Source organism: Hippichthys cyanospilos, chromosome 1 (assembly GCF_059441005.1).
Source record: "Hippichthys cyanospilos isolate Australia breed blue-spotted pipefish chromosome 1, RoL_Hcya_1.0, whole genome shotgun sequence".
Classification (NCBI taxonomy): Eukaryota; Metazoa; Chordata; class Actinopteri; order Syngnathiformes; family Syngnathidae; genus Hippichthys; species Hippichthys cyanospilos.
Window position 1 is genome coordinate 10,408,183 of NC_142369.1, and position 17,635 is coordinate 10,425,817.

Here is a 17,635-nt window from a genome sequence, read left to right on the forward strand (position 1 = left end):
TTTGATTCAAACGAGACAGGATTAAACAAAAGAATCGGAAATCTGATCGTTCCAGAATTGGCTGCACGTGCGTCACAATGCCAGTGTACGGCGCTGTGGAGCAATCAGCAGACAGCCAGAGAAGTATCCACATTTCCTGCTGTGTCACATGGGTAGACTCACACATGCCTACAAAGGTGGCCATGTTGGAAGGGGCAACTTTCCTATAAATATAAGATTCGCCTCACCTTAAAAGGAACTAACTTTTTTTTATCTACGGAGCTAGTTGTGTTATGTGCACACGCTAGCCAACATACTTTTTTTGCTACTTATTTTTGTTTTGTCAAGCCCTTTATACGGAAAAGACGCACACTGAGATTGTAACACTATTAAATTAGAAAAGGTACAAAACACTTTTTAGGGAAAAAAAAAACATTTCAATTTAAATAATGGACGGACAATCCGCTATGATTGCCCCAACCACTCCATTAAATCGAGGTTCCTCAGTGCCCCCCAAGGTCAACCGTACCACCCTCCAAAAAGGATTTACAGGATTTACTAAAAGGACTTAGAATTTTGACATTTCGTTTTTTAAAGATGTTTTGTTATTTGTCTTGTTTGGGGCATAATGTAATTTTCTAGAATTAATTACTGGAAAATTAAGCCTCGTGATCCACTTATTATTTCTTTACTCATCTAGATGCCTTGCATGCTTTAAAGGCAAATGCAATGGAAACCCATCAGATTGAACCCATTGCATTTTTAAACCAAGTGTGCCCTCTAGAGGAGCAAAAAATATCACACATTAAGGCTTCATTCTTCCATGACTGAGATTAATATCAATCAATACTGCAAAAATAAAGATTGCACAACGTAAGATGCACACTTGTAAAATAAATAAAGAAATAAAACTTGGTTTCACTTTGCGACATGTAATATTCCCCCCCCCCCAAACAACAATTTTTTTCTACCACTACTAAAAAAAATGTAGGAAATAATCATTTTGATTTTTAGGCATCCTCCTGCATCTTAGATTTTTTTTTATTACTAAAAGTAAATGATGCTTTCTTGTTTGAATTATTTTGTTTATTTTTGTGCATAAAACACGTGACAAACAAACGTTTGAAGAGCGCACACTACGTCGGGCCCAGCGAGCCGTCAGAACGGAGCCGGGATTTTGTTTTTTGGGGAACACCTTGAGGCTCCGTTCGTCATCAATGGCATGCGCGGGACGCAGTGGCGGCATTCGGCCATCGGAGGGCGTCATAGCTCATCGCGAGGGGCGCGCAGGGGGAAGTTCTGGAATTCTTCCGGCACCGCTTCACCCTTTTGCGACCGCTTGTAGAAGCCCAGGGAGTCCAGCAGGGCGGCGATCTCCGTCGCCTTCATGTTTTTCACACTGACCGTCTACAAAGAAATAGGTTTTGTTGAGCTTTTCAGCTTAGCTTAATACAACATTTTCCAAATACACTTTTATTGTTTTAAGAAAAGGGTACAATGTTGACTGTTGTGATTTTGTACAAATCCGACAAAATTAACAGAAATCATTTTCATTTTTTGCACTGTTCGGATTCCTTGAACATCAGCTAGCTAGCTCCACATTGCGGCTAATGCGAAGCATGAGCTGACCTTTACAACCTCGTCCTTGTCATCATAAAAAACAAGTCTGGGGTTCACTTCCTCCGAGGAATCGTACTCCAGGTTGTGACTGAATTAGGAAAACTCGGGTCAAGGAAATTTCAACTTCTGACACAGCTCGCGCACATGTTTTCGGAAATGGAATCAAAACCAATGAACATATTTTTTTTAAACATTGTAAACAATTTACACATCTAACGTTATTTTAAAATCAAAAGTAATTTCGTTAACAGCCACAGTAACTCACATGTTTTTTTCAAATTGAATATTTCATTATCATTGAAGCCAAAGTAATGCCCATGTCTTTTTTTAATTTTTTTTGTTAAACAATGCTCATCTTGTGACAAATTCATAATAAGGTGGTTTCATAAATATTCAAAATAATGTGTCTTTCTTATAATGTTGCTAAAACAAAATTGCATGGAAAGCTGTTGACAAAAAGGATACTACAATGCCCAACGCTCCAACAGGAAGTGATGCAACTCGGGCATTTTCTTGATACCTCATCCAACCAGACTGGGAGCCTGAAAAACAAAACTCATTTTTATTCACTAATTCCTCATTGGTTTTGATTGAATTATTAACTCATTCAATCTCAAATACTTTTTTTTTTTAACTCATTCAATGCCAAGGACGTAATTTCACTTTTTTTTTTTAAGATTCTGGACATTAAATCCCAGATACTTAAGTATTACATCAATACTTAAGGATCTGGGATTGAATGTCTGGACCCTGGAAAAAAAAAGTGAAAATACGTCCCTGGCATTGAATGAGTTAATTGTCCAGATATTCAATTACAGGTGCTTTTTTTTTTTTTCTTTTTAAGCACTAAGTTCTAAAGTTAAATATCTAATTTAAAAAAATACTTTAGAACTTAAGTACTGAAGTAATTTAGGAACTCAAAGTGCTAAAGTAACCGATTACTTTATGCACTACAGTACTGAAATGATTAATTACTTTAGGTAATTAGGTACTGAAGTCATCAACTAATTTAGATAAAAGGTACTAATGTAAGTGATTACTTGAGGTAATCAAGCACTAAATTAGTCATTACACAAGACCTAAAGTAATCGAGTCCTAAAGTAAAAGAGTCCGGACATTAGATCCCCGATACTTAAGTATAAAATCGATACTTAATTACATTAAGGACATTCATTTCCAGATACTTAAGTATTAAAAAAACACAAGTATCTAGGACTGAATGTCAGGACTTGTAAAAAATGTGAAAATATGTCCCTGGCATTGAAAGAGTTAATTACCAAAGTACCTACAGTAATTAATTACTTTAGTACTTGATTAATTTAATACCAGCCATTCTTAGGCTTTCCCATTAGCTAAACAGGTGAACAAATGTGAAGAAAAAAATATATAATCACCTGTGATTTAATGTCTGGAGTCTTAAAAACCAAAACTATGTCTTTGAGATAGAGATTTTTGATGAGATTTTTTTTTAATCAAACAAACATATGAACATATTTTACCTGATCCTCTTTCATGTTTTAAAAAAATATTTGCCTCGTTCCACAATTGCGTCATTCGGTTATTGTCAGTGAGTTCTTGGGTGATTATAATTATAGTATGAAATATTATTATAGAATTATAAAATATGATACATTATAAAATATAATTATAGTAGAAAAATTGACATAGAGGCAACAAAAGGCTCACCAATAATTTTCCCCGTGCAATGACGACCTGGCCCTCCGTTCCGGCTGTGGTTATGTTATCGCTTCCCGTCACCGCCACCATAGCGGTGAGGGTTAGCATCATGAAGTTGGGCAACATGCTGATGAGCTTCTATGAGCTTCCCTGAGTTGCTTTGACCCACGCAGATGCTTCCTCCTGGACTTGACTCACATGGGTGAGACTACCTCACACTTTTTGGGAGGGGGGGACGGGGGACGGGGGTGCTATCTTCTAATCAAGAAAATTGTAGTTATGATATTATGAACATCTCTGAAAACATTGACTTCAGTCGACACAAATGTCTTTTTTAGCCGACTTAGGTTTTATATTCTTGGGTTGCTTTAATTATTATCATTTTCAAAGTCACCCGTCAACCCTTAGTTGGTGTTAGCGTCCATATTTGGTGATGTCACAGACTGGCAACACCTGGGTTCTTATCACATTTTCCCATGTCAAAAAGCTACATGTGGATTTTTAAAACACAAAGAAAATGCAGTCTTAAAGATCTTCCTAAAGTCCATTTCTTCATAAATTTGAATGCCAATTCATGCAAAAAAAACATGTTTATTTAACCCATTCAATCCTAAAGACGTTTTTGTACGTTTTTAATTAAAGCATTCAATCCAAGGCATTTGGTCTTAAAGATCTTCCTAAAGTCCATTTCTTCATAAATTTCAATGCCAATTCATGCAAAAAAACATGTCTATTTAACCCATTCAATCCCAAAGACGTTTTTATACGTTTTTAATTCAAGCATTCAATCCAAGGCATTTGGTCATTTCAGGAACAGACAATGCGGATGCTAAAACATCTACATTAGTTTGAAGCTTCCCAAAGCCATGTTGTCTTTTAATTTTGCATGAGTGGAAACGCACTGAGGCGCACCTAATGGGTGCTGCTGAATATACGGAACACTTTGTTCTTTTCCCTTATTCCAAAATGGTGTCCAACAGAAAAAAAACGAATGATACAAAAGTTGCTTATTACTATTAAAAATGCTTATAAAAACACTTTGTGAAAAAGGCTGGAGGGAAAATTTGTTTGATGAAATCTCATTATTCACTTTTACCGCTAGCTAAATGTGCTCTTCAAAGCTAATGACGATAAACATCGAGGACAATTTAGAATCTTTCACTCATTAATGTATGTTTTTCTAGACTAACGACACTTTAAGATCCTTTCAAACATCATTTGTATTGGTCCACAATAAATAATCAACCTAAAGTGTCCTCTTTTGGATCATAGATGAGAAGACATAACCTAATTATTAATAAATATTATCCACCAAAAATAATCAACATAAAGTGTCAGACCTGTTCTCAAAAAGAAATAATTACAAATATTTGTCCACAGAAAAATATTCAATATGAATCTTCTAGGATTACAGTAGAGATCGCTTCACAAAAATACATCATTAACTTAATTATTAATAAATATTTGTCCACAAAAAATGATCAATAAAAAGTGGCAGACCTGTTCTCAAAAAAAAGAATTATAAATAAATATATGTCCACAGAAAAACATTCAACTTAAAAGTGTCCTCTTTCTGGATCACAGAGGGGAGGGATGTGATCACAAAAATAAATCATTATCTTGACAGGTAACGAGAGGTGGCACATGACAAGTCGGGTCCAACCATTCTAGTATGAGGGAGAATCTTGCTTTTTACAATAATGAAAATGAATAACCTACTGAAAAGATTTTTCCTGAACTTGTATTTTCCTGAAACAGCGAATGAACTCACTAATTATTTTGAAAGGATTTTTGCTTGTTTGTTGTTTATCGAGTACCCTGGAGTTCCTTCAAGTACCCCAGGGGTACCCCTACCCCCATTTGAGAACCGCTGATAGACCATTTAGAATTGACAACAACCTCTTATTTTTTTTTCCATGAACTTAGAAGAGGAGTGTGTCACTTTCACGCATACGGTCAAACACACATTTGGATCCTGTGTAACAAGCAGAGAATGTGTGTGTGTGTGTGTGTTTGGGGTGGGGGTGGTGGGGGGGCATCACTGTATATAGAGTCTGCTCTCTGAGGCGCTCCTTTCACTCCATCTATTATTTTCATCTTGATCCGTGATCCTCGCACAGCGACATGCCCAGCAATAGGAAGAAGAAGCAACGTCGCTTAAGGAGACTGGTGAGTCAACTGCACGCCATAAAATATTTACTGTACACTCAACTTCAGCAACATTTATTATCATTCAGTTTTTTTTAAGGAGGCGCTTTTAACGAAGGAAAACTTCTTTCGAAGGCAGAAAATAAATGGCGCATTAAAATGCATATGATGTGTGCAAGAAAACTTCAGATTGTTGTCATTTAATGAAAGTTGTCATTCTGATAGAGTGGCTAAAAAGTGCAATGTCAGAATGATAGGATGGAAGATGATGATGATGATGATGATGATGTTTTCCTAGAAAGCGAGGCCCTGCCTAGTTTTGGTTTGTTTATTGAAAAAAATCTTTTCAATAATTCATAATTCACTTGAACAATTTTCATTAAAAAAAAAAAGAAAAGAAAAATGCATTTGGGGAAAACACAGAATAAACACCATTGATGTGAAATGATGCCGACAGAAAACCTATGGCATTTTTTTTTTTTGTTTTTTTTTTAAATACTGGCATTTAAAGAGTTAAGGAGACATTTATGGAACTAGGCAAGAGTTTCTATATTGAGCTAGGCGAAAAAAATGTGGTGGATTAAGTGGAGATTTTGCGCAAGTTTTTAATAGCTTGACATTCAGGAGGCTTGCTGGGGAATGCGTTTTTTTTTTTTTCCCCTCGCCTTACCCCCGGTGTGAATTCCTACCATACGAGAGCTTCCACGCTGAGTCATGACACCAAATCGGACATGGACAGTCGACCCCTGATGAGCGATGGATGAATGCTGAGTGGGGGACAAGTTGGAGTTTTAGTGGGAGGAGTTTAGGATGTGGAATACCCAACAATATATATTTTTTGTGAGCACTGCAGACTAATGTCTTTGATTTATTTTAATTTTATTTTTGTCTCTTTTTTTGGTCTATTTTATTCGTTTTTTTATTTATTGATTGATTTTTTTATTTTTGTAAACATTTACCACAATTGAAGCTAATATACAGTTTGAGTAATAATTCAAGACAATTTAATGAATTATTTTGCAAGCAATGTTTTTGTAAACATCGTAAGCATGTTTTAGCATTAGGACGTTAACAAAACCATTGATGGTTTTTCAAACAAGGGCAAAGCCTTTGAAAAACCTAGCGCACATTTTTTAACATACACTTTTAAAAATTCAAGAAAAATGGAAGGAAACTTCGAGATGTCGCAGTACACATGTACTGCGAGTAGTATTTTAAAGAGTGAATTCCAAGTATTTATTTTTAAATAATCAACAATGAATTTAAAGTTTTTGCTGAGTTAAGTGGTTTTGGAGTCTATAGGGACATTTTTGTAAACATTAAAACCAGCTAATGAACAAAGCTAGACAACTGGCTCTTATGAACATCAAGCAACATTTTGCATCTTTAAACAAATGTTTTTCGTAATTTAGAAAAAAAAGCTAACTAACTCTACATGATTGTAAGCTTTGGTCTCTGACAAACTTAACAATACGGCTTCATTGACGTTGAATACAAAGTTAAACAAACAAACTAACATTTGTCTGTAATTTTATAAGTTCTGGCAATCAAACAATTGGGCTTTGTGATTCCTATGGGTGTCTCAATACTTTTGATCACATACAGTACCTCCCATTAGCCTTTGCCTGTGTTGCACGCCACCAAATATGGTGGAGTGTCCTAACGGAATGTCTTGAATGGACGTCTGCACAATGTCTTCCACTACAATGGAGGTGATATGCTGTCCAAAAAAAAAAAAAAAAGTAATCTAAAGTCAGTCCACGTTATCAGCCTCGCGCCATGTTTGGAGAGTGTTGTTTGTGCTAGCTGCCCCTGACGAAAATATTCTCCGAACATTAAAAGCAGCGCAGAGCAAATGATTCACTACTTCATTGATCTCGAGTGCATTTAAAACGTTTAATAACAATTTAATCTTGACCAAAACCAGTGTATGTGTTTTGTTATCACCCAGTGTACGTACATTTTATGCAAATGAAGATCATTAAAACTTAGATAAACCTAACACCGCCTATGTGTTTTGTAAACATTGTGGACAGTCTTCAAGAAGCCTAATGTACAAAACAATGTATAGTAATAGACAATTCGTGGACAAAGGAGAAAACTAGCATGAAGTACGCGCTTTGTAAACATCTGAACAATTTCGTCTTTAACAAAAAAGCTAATATGCATTGGTAAACACGATAAATTGACTCGCCAAACAAACGCAATGTACCGTTTTTGTAAACATTGAAGACACTTTAGAGATCGTGATACCATTTATGTGCGTTTCTATAAACGTGCTAATGCTAACGTGCTAGTGTTTTCAACATAGCTAACGTGTTTTTTGGGGGGAAAAGTATAGTCAATTTACTCTTTTACAAATTTTAAGTACATGCTGATAAACGTTTTGTATTGTACATTTTTATAAACAAAGACAATCAGGACTTTGCTAAAGCTAACAAACGTGAAGCTAACATACAATTATTGCTAGCAAAAGCAAAGTCATTAGCAAAATACTGTAATTTTATAAACAATGGAATTAATTTTGGGGCCTGAAATGACAAAATGTTTTTGTTTTTTTTAATTACAACCCTTTCAAGTAGCTTCCAAACACGAAGAATATCTTGTGAAACCAGTGTTTCTCAAAGTGGGGCAGCGCGGATGACCCCTGGGAAAGGGACTTGTTTTTGCCATGTGAAGTATCATTTTGATAAAATAAGGGTTGACATCTTTTTGTTCAGGCACTTTGATGCACTTGGTTTTTTTTCTGCTTAGATCATAAAGCATTTCAAGTTTTTCCTTTATTAAAAAATTCAGCTCATTTTATCCTTAAAAAAAACATCTCACAGGCCAGATTAAACTCACTTGCGGCCAGAACTGGCCCGGGGGCCATATGTTTGACACCCCTGGCTTAGACAAACCTTTAACCTGTAGAAATACTGTAAAAAAATATTTAACACAGTTTTAGGTATACTAATACAATTTTTATCGATAATAATCTTATTTATGTTCAGCGTGGCAAGTTTCAGCCTTGACAAAAAATTAAAACAAAATATACAAGGACCTGGATGTCTTCACTCTAAAAAAACATTTCAGGATCATACAGCCGTTTTGAGCCACGTTTATACGTTTTGGTGAGCAAGGGTTTTGTTTTGACGGCCATCGGCAGGGCTAACAAAAGCATTTTCCCGCCAGCGATTGTGTTGTGATTGGCACGCGGCGTTGATGCGATTAGGCTGGCTGCCTCTCGTCTATGCGGATTCTGCTGACCGTCACATTTTCATGCTCGTCGCACCTGTCAGGACGCTTCGCGTTCTGATCGCTGGCGTTGATCCACTTACATAACGGAATGGACTTTGTTGTTGTTGCTATTGGGCACTTGATTTGAAAGCAGATGCAGAACTGTAGGGGGCGATGAGCTTGCAGGTTTTGGGAATAATAGTACGCATTGATATAAACATTTAAGACGATTCGGTCAATGTAGTCATATACGAAGCTACTGTATCATACTAGTTTTTATAAATGTCATATTTGCACCTGTTGTTCTATTTCCAGCTAGTGCAGCGACAAGCGCTGGAGGAGCAAAACAGATGCGGCTCACCCGCAAAATCCTCACCTGCAATTGCCCTCAAAGAAGCAAAAAAGAAGACAAAAGAGGTCCAATCTGAAGTCATGAAGGAAGCGCCAGCTCCGGTTGGCCTGGCAGTCCGGAAACCGGTTTCCACTGAAAAGGCGCCTGGAGAAGTGACTCGAGAACCACAACCAGTAAGTCATTTGAACCCAGCAAAGGTGGTGTATTTCCACTTTTAAGCCGCGAGCCTAAAAAAAGAGCGGCATCGAGATGTTTTACAACTTTGTAGCATGGGCGCTAATCTGGGCATTTTCGTGCTTTTCACACAGAGTACTGCAAAGACACCAATCTTCACATTCTACCAAAGATATGCCAAAAAAAAAATGTCAGAAGACATTTTCCCAACTTTACACAGAGCTCAATGAAGACAGTCATGGCTTGACATTGATCCCTTAAACCAGTGGTCTCTAACCTTTTTATTACCACAGACAGGTGGACACTTGAGAGTCGGGGGGGCTCAAAATGTACAAAAATGCACGCAAATTACATTAAGTGCGTCTCACTACAAAATGTAATATCAACAGCGGCCAGGGGCGGCGCCCAAAAACAAAGATCAAGCCAAACAAAGCACAAATGAATAAACTAACTAAATCAGTTCCAAAACATTATTTGGGTGCGGCCCGATATCAGTTGATCCACGGACCGATACCGGGCCGCGGACCCATGGTTGGTGACCGAGGGGGTCGCTATTATGTATGTTTTTGAACCTTCTCGTTGAAAGACACCCGGTTCAAATGATCAGGATAATTTTCAAGTTCCTATAGTGCTTGCTAATAAGCTAATCACTTGAGTCAGGTGTGTTGGGCAAAGAAAAGCAGAAAGCATGCCTTACTCTAAAACATCAGAGTTCAAATCCAGCATTTATAGAGGATTCCGATTTTAGACATTGAAATTGCAAAACTTTGACATGTTGTCTCAATCTGGGTGAAATTTCAGCTACTTAGTGTCTTTTTTCAATGCTTCCCCTTTGATGTATAGATAAAGGGATTGGACAAAATATCGCACAAGGGTTAAACAGAACCGAGCAAAAGAATGAAATCGCCCTCAAAATTGTCGCTAACACTTTCACACAGAGAAGGAGAAACGATCGTCCGAAGATTCTGCATTCGTCCAACATCCAAACAAAGGTTCAATTTTTTACTAGCACAAGACTCCAAACCCCTAAAATCCCCATGCGAGAGTCCAAACAGACTATCTGTGTGAAAATTGCACACATTTGGCAAAACCCTCATTTCACTAGATTCTGTGTGTACAAAGTGTGTTCGACACCCTGATGTCCCAAAGTTTTGAGAAATCTGTCAAAGTCTGTGTGTATTTATTCATTTATTTTTTTGTACTGCAAACAGCTTGTGACCTTTTTGATGGTGAGGAAAAAAAGGGGCGGAAAACAGCTTTTACGATTCTTTTGCTCTCACTACATAGCCTGTGGCAGGGCCATATGGAAAACGGGGGTGCGTATGTACGCTGCAGGTCGGGTGGTGGCATTGGATGGAGGGAACAGCGTGTTCCATTTAGCAAAGGGGTGGAAAATCAGAGGACGCTTTTCACTGATGCCCTACATGTTATTAACACGCACATGCTTTCGGCTCTAAATATTAGGGACAGCTCTCACTGGCACGCAGTATGTATTTGTATTCAGAAATACTTCAAGATTCAAGAGCTTTATTGTCATATGAATGCTAATATCACACATTGAAATTCTTATTTTGCTCACTTCCTCGAGCGGACTACATTCCATAATCGAGCAAGTAATAAGGCAGGCAATAACTGTAATAGAGCAATAAGGGCCGTAATAATGAACCACTAATAAATGAATAGACTTCAATAATTAAATTAGATCAGAATTAATAAATAATGAAATAGACTGAGTAGACCTAACAGACTTAAGAAATTCTTTATTGTTCTCAAATAAATAATCTGATGTACAACATCAGTACTAGTTTAAAAGCCCTAATTTTTCAACTACTGTAGAAATAAAAGTTTTTGTCACTGATGCATAATGTAATGACATTATCAAGTATTTATGCCTTGCATCTGTGATTATGCAATTTTACTCAAACTGGGGCAGTAAATGTGGTTTTCTGCGAGTTTATTGTGCTCATAAGCGCTCCAAAAAAGAAAAAAAAATGCTGATCCGCAGCACTTTTCCTTGATATGGGGAAAATTGGTGAAGATATCTGTAAATACTAAAATGTACTTGTCAATCAAAACATAAAAATCTTTTGTCAGAGGCCGTTTTGTATTTACTGATTGTCACGATTGTCCTGTGGATTTGGGGGTTAACTGCCCGCTTTTCATACACATGGAATGAACAGAATGTTCTGTTTGGGCCATGTAGGTGTTGTGCAAATGACGTATGTGCATAAGGCGTGTGTGTGTGTGTGTGTGCGTACAATGTGTGTACAAGTGTCAGTGGCAGTCGGAAGGGAGGCCCACGTCAGTCACCGCATGAATAAAGACTACAGAACACAATGTTGGTTGTTAAGTACACGAGGCAACCATGTTTTTTGTCACTGTTGGGCAAAGTATAGAAAAAAAATATGTAAGCGTCCTTAATGATAGAAATAAGATGAATTTAGAATGGAAATTAAAGCTTTGTTAAAGTGATTTTCATGTCGAAATCTGTGTACAAAAATGTGTCGCATCATAAATGCGAAAAGTACCAAAGGAAATTTACTTCATAAATTAAAAACCAAGCCAGTATTAAAAAAAAAAAAAATGGAATGGAAAATATTTAAAAGTGTGAATGAAAAGTAAAACAAAAAGTTTAAAGATGAAATCTTAGTAATATATGTGTAATAGTAATCATTTGTCAAACACAAAAATATAATTTAAGAAACTATTTTTAACTCAAAAGCTTATTATGACAATTTATGTTCAAGAAATCTTCAATTCAAGTTTTGTCTGAAGATTTATGTATTTTCAGCAATTTTTCAACTCAAATTTTGCATAATTATTGTACACCGAAAGGTTTGTTGAACAATTTTTCTAAAACATTTCCAACAAAATTTGAACATAAGTTAGGTCTGAAGACTTATCTAAGATCTAAAATATTCTAAGCTCATTTTCAACTCTAATTTTGTATTGATAATTTTTCTGGAATTTTCCCCACTTTTTTTTAACTCCAAAGGTTTTGTTTGATAATTTTCTCAATTTTTCAACAATTTTTTCCAAGGTTTTGTCTTACAATTTGACCCATATGTTTGATTAAAAAAAAAAAAGAAGTCAACTCTATTGCTTTCTAGAACAGCGGCTCTCAACCTTTTTTCAGTGATGTACCCCCTGTGAAATATCTTTTCAGCCAAGTAAAAAAGCTTAAACTTAAAACATGCAATCAGAGTCTGATTTAACTTTAGACCCTTTCAAACTTCATTTGCTTCTGTTTTGGTCCACAAAAAAACAAACAAACAAAAAACAATCAACCTAAAGTGTTGTCTTTTGGATCATAGAAGAAATTGGCTATAAAAAAAAGACATAACTTATTAATAAATATTTGTCCACAAAATATATGGTGTCAGACCTAATCTCAAAAATAAATAATTATAAATAAATATTTGTCCACAGAAAAAATATTAAACTTTTGGGAACTTTTGGATAGTGTTCACAAAAATAAATCATGAACTTGACAGGTAACGAGACGTGGCACATGACAAGTTGGGTCGACCCATTCTAGTATGGTGCAGAATCTGGCTTTTAAAAATAATTCAATTGAATAACCTAATGAACATGAAATGTGTTTTATGAACATATATTTTCCCGAAACAATTAATTAATTCAATAATTATTTTTAAAGGATTTTGCATGTTCATTTGTTTTACCTAAAATCTCAAGTACCCAATGAAGTTCCTTCAAGTAGTAGCCCAAGCTGAGTATTTTTCAGATTTTTTTAACTCAAAATTGCAGTTAAAAAAGATCCCCCCCCCAAAAAAACCCCCAAAACAATCAAATATTTTCCCTTCCAAAGAACTCCACAAAACATTGAGCCCTGTCTTCCTCTGCGACAACAGTGCTGTGCTTTCCTCACAAATGGGTGGCGGCATTCTTGAGGTGTGAGGCACTTTTGAGTTACCACTTGTTGATGTCTTTGTTTGAAGAACTCCCTCACCGGGTCCTCTTACATAAGCGTCAACGCATACTGGGCCCGATATAGCTTCCTCCTACAGTGGAAGGCCGCCCCGGTATACATTGCAAAGCTGGGAGTGCCCGTCCCTCCGTCCTCCTGTCCCTCCCGCTTCTAGACAAGCGCTCACACGAGCTTCACCGGCTAGCAAACGCAGACGGGAGACGCCGACCCGTAACCGCTTTTCATAAGGGCCGTGGAACGTCGCGGTAGTCAGAATGGGGATTATGTTCAGCTGGCTCTGGCCGCAAGCCAAGGTGACCACGACCACCGAGGATTCAGAGGTGAGCAGGGATTCACGAATGTGTGTGTGTGTGTGTTTCCAGCTGAGTCAGAACATTGTGTAACTCACCCTTCTGCCCTCCCCCACCTTCTGCATCACTCATCATCCCCCTTACTTCTCCTTCCTTTTGCTATTTGTCTGTTATCACTTGTTTGCCTTGGAGGGTACGGTGGAGAGTTGAGGAGGTATGGCGGGGTGCTCCTTGACTACATTTTGGGAACACTATGTTCTACAAGGGAAATTACACCCACACGTGTATAATATGCCCTCCCGTTATCAGGGTTAGAGTTAGGCAAAGTGACACTCTCTCTGATTGGTTCTTAGTCAGGAAATGCAAGATAGAAGTTTTAAAATTCCCCCCAAAAAGGTCATCTGGTAAATTTAGGTAGGAAAAACTGCATTTTTAATTGTAGTGTATGTGACAGATGACAAGTAACAGTGATGATGGAAGTGCCATAACTCAAGTCCAGACATTCTTTTCAAGGTAGTTATTTCCATTTTTTTTTCCAATTCAAGTAAAAAAAAATGACTGCACTAAATGAATTTAGCAATCAATTACTTCAGATAGTTAATTAGCAAGTAATTGTAGTGCCTAATGATCTAAAGTATTGACTAGATAATGAAGTACTAAAGTAAAGAGATCAATAATTCAATCCATTTCGTAGTAACCATTTTAAAAGCCCCTCCCAATGACTGGACTCCCATAAAAGAAGACTCCCACCTGGTCTGTAGCCACTGTGAATTGACTTTCTAACTGGGTCCACGTTTGCTGCCGTTTGGCTTTTATGTGCATCTATTTGGAGACGTGAAGCATAGCTATCCTGGATTAAAAATGGATGTTAGTAACATGGATGAATTATTGAATGTCACACTATGACTTGCAATTATTCATGTGACCTCAAACACTTGGCCGCGGCTGAGGGCTGGGGAAGTGTGTGTGTGTCTTGGGGGGTATTTTTTTTTATTTTATTTTTGGTTGTTTGCTTTACTTGATAAGTAGCAACCTCCCTTCTTTGGTCCTGGTAACACATTCTATTTTAGGAGCCAGTGTATCTTACTTCCTGTTATGGTCTGCTCGCCTTCCTGGATAATAAGACCTGATTTACTTGTTAGAAACGGCCTTATTGGGTCTTGTTTGTGGGTAGCAAAGTTCCTTCTTTGGTCTTTTGAACTTTTTAGGTAAAAAAAAAAAAAAAAACTTTAATTCTTTGGTACACGCTACTTGATGCACAAAACTCATCATTCTTACTTCCCAGGTAACAACATTCCTCATATTGATTCTAGGTACTCGTCCAATTTCTCTGTTTTTTTCCCCCGTTCTTGTGTACTGATCTGACCAACACACTTGGGCACCATACAGTTTTTTTTGCAGGGTGGATAATCAGAGATTTTGCTTACACTTGGAAACCAAGATGTCCAAATTTGAGATTGGATATCATGTCTCAAATGTGTCCTCTTCTCTACAGGTCAAGGCCAAAGTCTTGGCACCGGAGCCTGTGGCAGAAGCATGTGGGCCTGTCTCTGCCACCGCACCTGAACCAGAACCAGTTGCTGGGCAAAAAGTAGAACCTGAATCAATGCAGAAAGTGGCCTCCAATGATCCAAAACCAAAAACCATAACGGAGAAAATAAAATCAGTAGAGAAAGTTGTCACTAGTGGGCCGGAACTGGTCAGTTGCACTTTTGACCCACAACCAGTCACTGCAACAGAACCAGCCGCAAAAGTGGAACCGGAAGCGGTGGAACAGGTTAGCAATGTTGTACCTGAAAAGGTCCGTTGCACCTTTGACTCACAACAATTAATTAAAGCAGAACCAGTTGTTAAGGTGGAACCAAAACTGGGAGAGCTGATTGTTGCCAGTGTACAAGAACCAGTTAGTAAGGCAGAACCAGCTGTTAAGGTGGAACCAGAATTGGTTGAGAAGGTGATTGCAAGTATACCAGAGCTAGTCAGTTCCACGGTGAACCCAGAACCAGTAAGTAAAGTCGAACCAGTAGTTAAGGTGGAACCAGAATCAGTGAAAAAGGTTGTAGCCAGTGTACCAGAACTGGTCAGTTGTGCCACTGACCCCAAACCAGTAGCTGAAGAGTTGGTAGAGAAACGTGTCGCCAAAACTGAACCAGAACTGGTCAGTTGCACCTTTGACTCGGAACTCATCAAGCCATCTGTTGCAAAAGTGCCAGAACAAATGGAACCCAAAAAGATTCCTGAACAAGTAGCCGGAGGAGAGCAGACAGCCCAAATGCTGGCCCAGCAAGTCGTCGGATGCTCTCCTGACCCAGAACCGAAACCGGAAACAGTTGAACCACAGCACGTAGTCGTACCAAAACCAGAACTAGATGTTGCTGGTTGCATACCAAAGTCAGAACAAGAACCAAAGACTGAAACGGAACCTATTGCGGTTAAGGTAGAAGCAAAATTGGAAAAGCAGGTTGTTGAACCTGCCACAGGTGTCCCAACAGAAATCCAAGAGGTGCGTACCACACAGAGTTCTGTCAGTACTGATTGTTGAATGGTTAGATGCTAACTTTTTTTCCCCCCACAGGACACCACACCCCCAAGTCTGACATGTCCCTCAGAAGAGAGTAGCACACCATCATGTCAGATGCAGTTGGGATCAACTATGGTGAGGTGGAACACACGCAGATTTTTTTGTGGTACATAGACTCAAGATTTTGTGTGTTCAGGAAATACCATTGGAGCCGGCGCTGAACGGTCAGCTAGTGTCCAGTGAGGGATAGACCTTCAACACACTCCGTTTTTTGGTCTTGGTAAGTTAGGAGCCTTGCCTTTGTTCTTTGGTACCAGCCGAGCAAACTTTCCCAGTGAAAAACGTCCTTTTTTTTGGTGCCAGTTCAGCTTCTTTCCTGACAACTCCTTGTTCATTAGTAGCGGTTGACCTTACTCCCTTCAAGCAACAACTGGTCTACTTTTTATTCTTTGCAAGAACCCTCATTCAAATCCACCATTGGTGAAGGTTCACCATGCAGTTCTCTGTGAAATAATGAGGATCACAAACCTGTAGTTCTGGCCGTTTGCTCCTAAACACAAATTTTCACCACTTGGACATATTCTACAATCAAACTTTTTAACATACATGAAATGTTGTTACTTGGCCGACTCGGTGCAAAATCTCTCCTTCTCCAACTCTGGTGTAAAACCAAGAATAAAAATAAGGAACGTCTGTTCGGCTAATGTGGGCGTGTGTTCACGCTGCACGTGGGATATGGGGACACTATTGAGGCGATACGAGGGCCTTCCTCTTCACGCTGACTTCATCGTGTCTCTCGCCAAAATTGAGAAGCACTGAGCTCTCCACCAGCTTGCTGATGAGTCTGTACTCATCTCTTTTTTAATTTCTTTTTTCCAGATAGCACACGCTCATTTGGTGGACTGGAAGACTTACTGCGGATGAACCGGATGCCTTTGTTTCATTTTATATTCAGGGCTTAGAGCAGGAAATTGAAGGGGCATCCACACTTTGAAGTGCCTTGGTTCCTGTCCAGAGTCCCCAGAAGCCCCCGTTTGTGTATGTTGCCGCGGGCCAAGGCCGGGCCAACCAAGTGCACGCAAGTGGAACCACATTGTAGATCTTTCGGCACGCTAATCATTAACAGCGAAAAAAAAACATGCAAGATGTCTGCCTGCTAAAGACTAAGGGACATTCAAGCCTGGTTTTCACCAAGCACTACAGTTTAACACTTGTAATTTTGGGGTCTGAATCTGTGACAAATGATTACAATATACGCCATTGATACAATTGACATTCTCCGATGAAAATGCAAACCTGGTAGGGATTAACCGATGTATGCCGAACTCAAGCAAGCCACTTGGTAGAAAGGAAGCGTAGCGGGATCACTTTAACCTAGAACATTATATTTCTGGTGTGTTCTTCCCCCTTCTTTTCTACATTCTTTTGTATCACTTGATGTGTCCTGTTATTGAGAGTGAGGTGTTGAATGCAAAAGCACCACATAATTGCCAACTTTTGAAATAAAGATGTAAAAATTGTGGATTTTTTTTTTTAATGCAAATACAACATGATCTTCGTCAGTGAAATTAGCGGAATGCTAACTGCTAGCATTTGACTAGTGTGTAGTAGTGTGTTCTTGTGTTTATTGCAGCGTTTACATTAAGTAAACGATTAAATGAGTTATTGGAATTTCCTTTTTAATATTTTTTTTAGGTTTTCAATTT

General features: G+C 38.2%; 2 protein-coding genes across 3 annotated transcripts; one reads left to right on the top strand and one right to left on the bottom strand.

Annotated features, from left to right (window-relative positions):
* Window positions 1-1,043: 1,043 nt before the first annotated feature.
* On the bottom strand, window positions 1,044-3,441 carry selenoe (selenoprotein e). The gene is made up of 4 exons (XM_088424583.1): window positions 3,286-3,441; window positions 2,065-2,141; window positions 1,609-1,687; window positions 1,044-1,386 (listed from the first exon to the last, which is right to left on the bottom strand). Exons 1-4 carry the CDS (start codon window positions 3,400-3,402, stop codon window positions 1,243-1,245), a joined length of 417 nt encoding a protein of 138 aa, XP_088280709.1. The 5' UTR covers window positions 3,403-3,441; the 3' UTR covers window positions 1,044-1,242.
* Window positions 3,442-5,306: 1,865 nt separating this feature from the next.
* LOC148429094 (uncharacterized) lies at window positions 5,307-17,449 on the top strand. 2 transcript variants are annotated; one of them, XM_088432142.1, is made up of 6 exons: window positions 5,307-5,445; window positions 8,959-9,168; window positions 14,904-15,911; window positions 15,984-16,064; window positions 16,126-16,209; window positions 16,809-17,449. In XM_088432142.1, exons 1-5 carry the CDS (start codon window positions 5,401-5,403, stop codon window positions 16,177-16,179), a joined length of 1,398 nt encoding a protein of 465 aa, XP_088288268.1. In that variant the 5' UTR covers window positions 5,307-5,400; the 3' UTR covers window positions 16,180-16,209; window positions 16,809-17,449. The 2 variants fall into 2 exon arrangements, with proteins under 2 accessions (XP_088288268.1, XP_088288279.1); XM_088432153.1 differs by lacking the exons at window positions 5,307-5,445; window positions 8,959-9,168 and adding an exon at window positions 13,147-13,438.
* The last annotated feature ends 186 nt before the right edge of the window (window positions 17,450-17,635 follow it).

What these genes read in the sequence shown, in the direction of transcription:
- LOC148429094 (XM_088432142.1), top strand. Translation starts at nt 5,401, where the DNA reads ATGCCCAGCAATAGGAAGAAGAAGCAACGTCGCTTAAGGAGACTG. An exon ending in TGACTCGAGAACCACAACCA is followed by an intron (nt 9,169 to 14,903) that starts GTAAGTCATTTG and finishes TCTTCTCTACAG; the next exon opens with GTCAAGGCCAAAGTCTTGGC. An exon ending in TCCCAACAGAAATCCAAGAG is followed by an intron (nt 15,912 to 15,983) that starts GTGCGTACCACA and finishes TTCCCCCCACAG; the next exon opens with GACACCACACCCCCAAGTCT.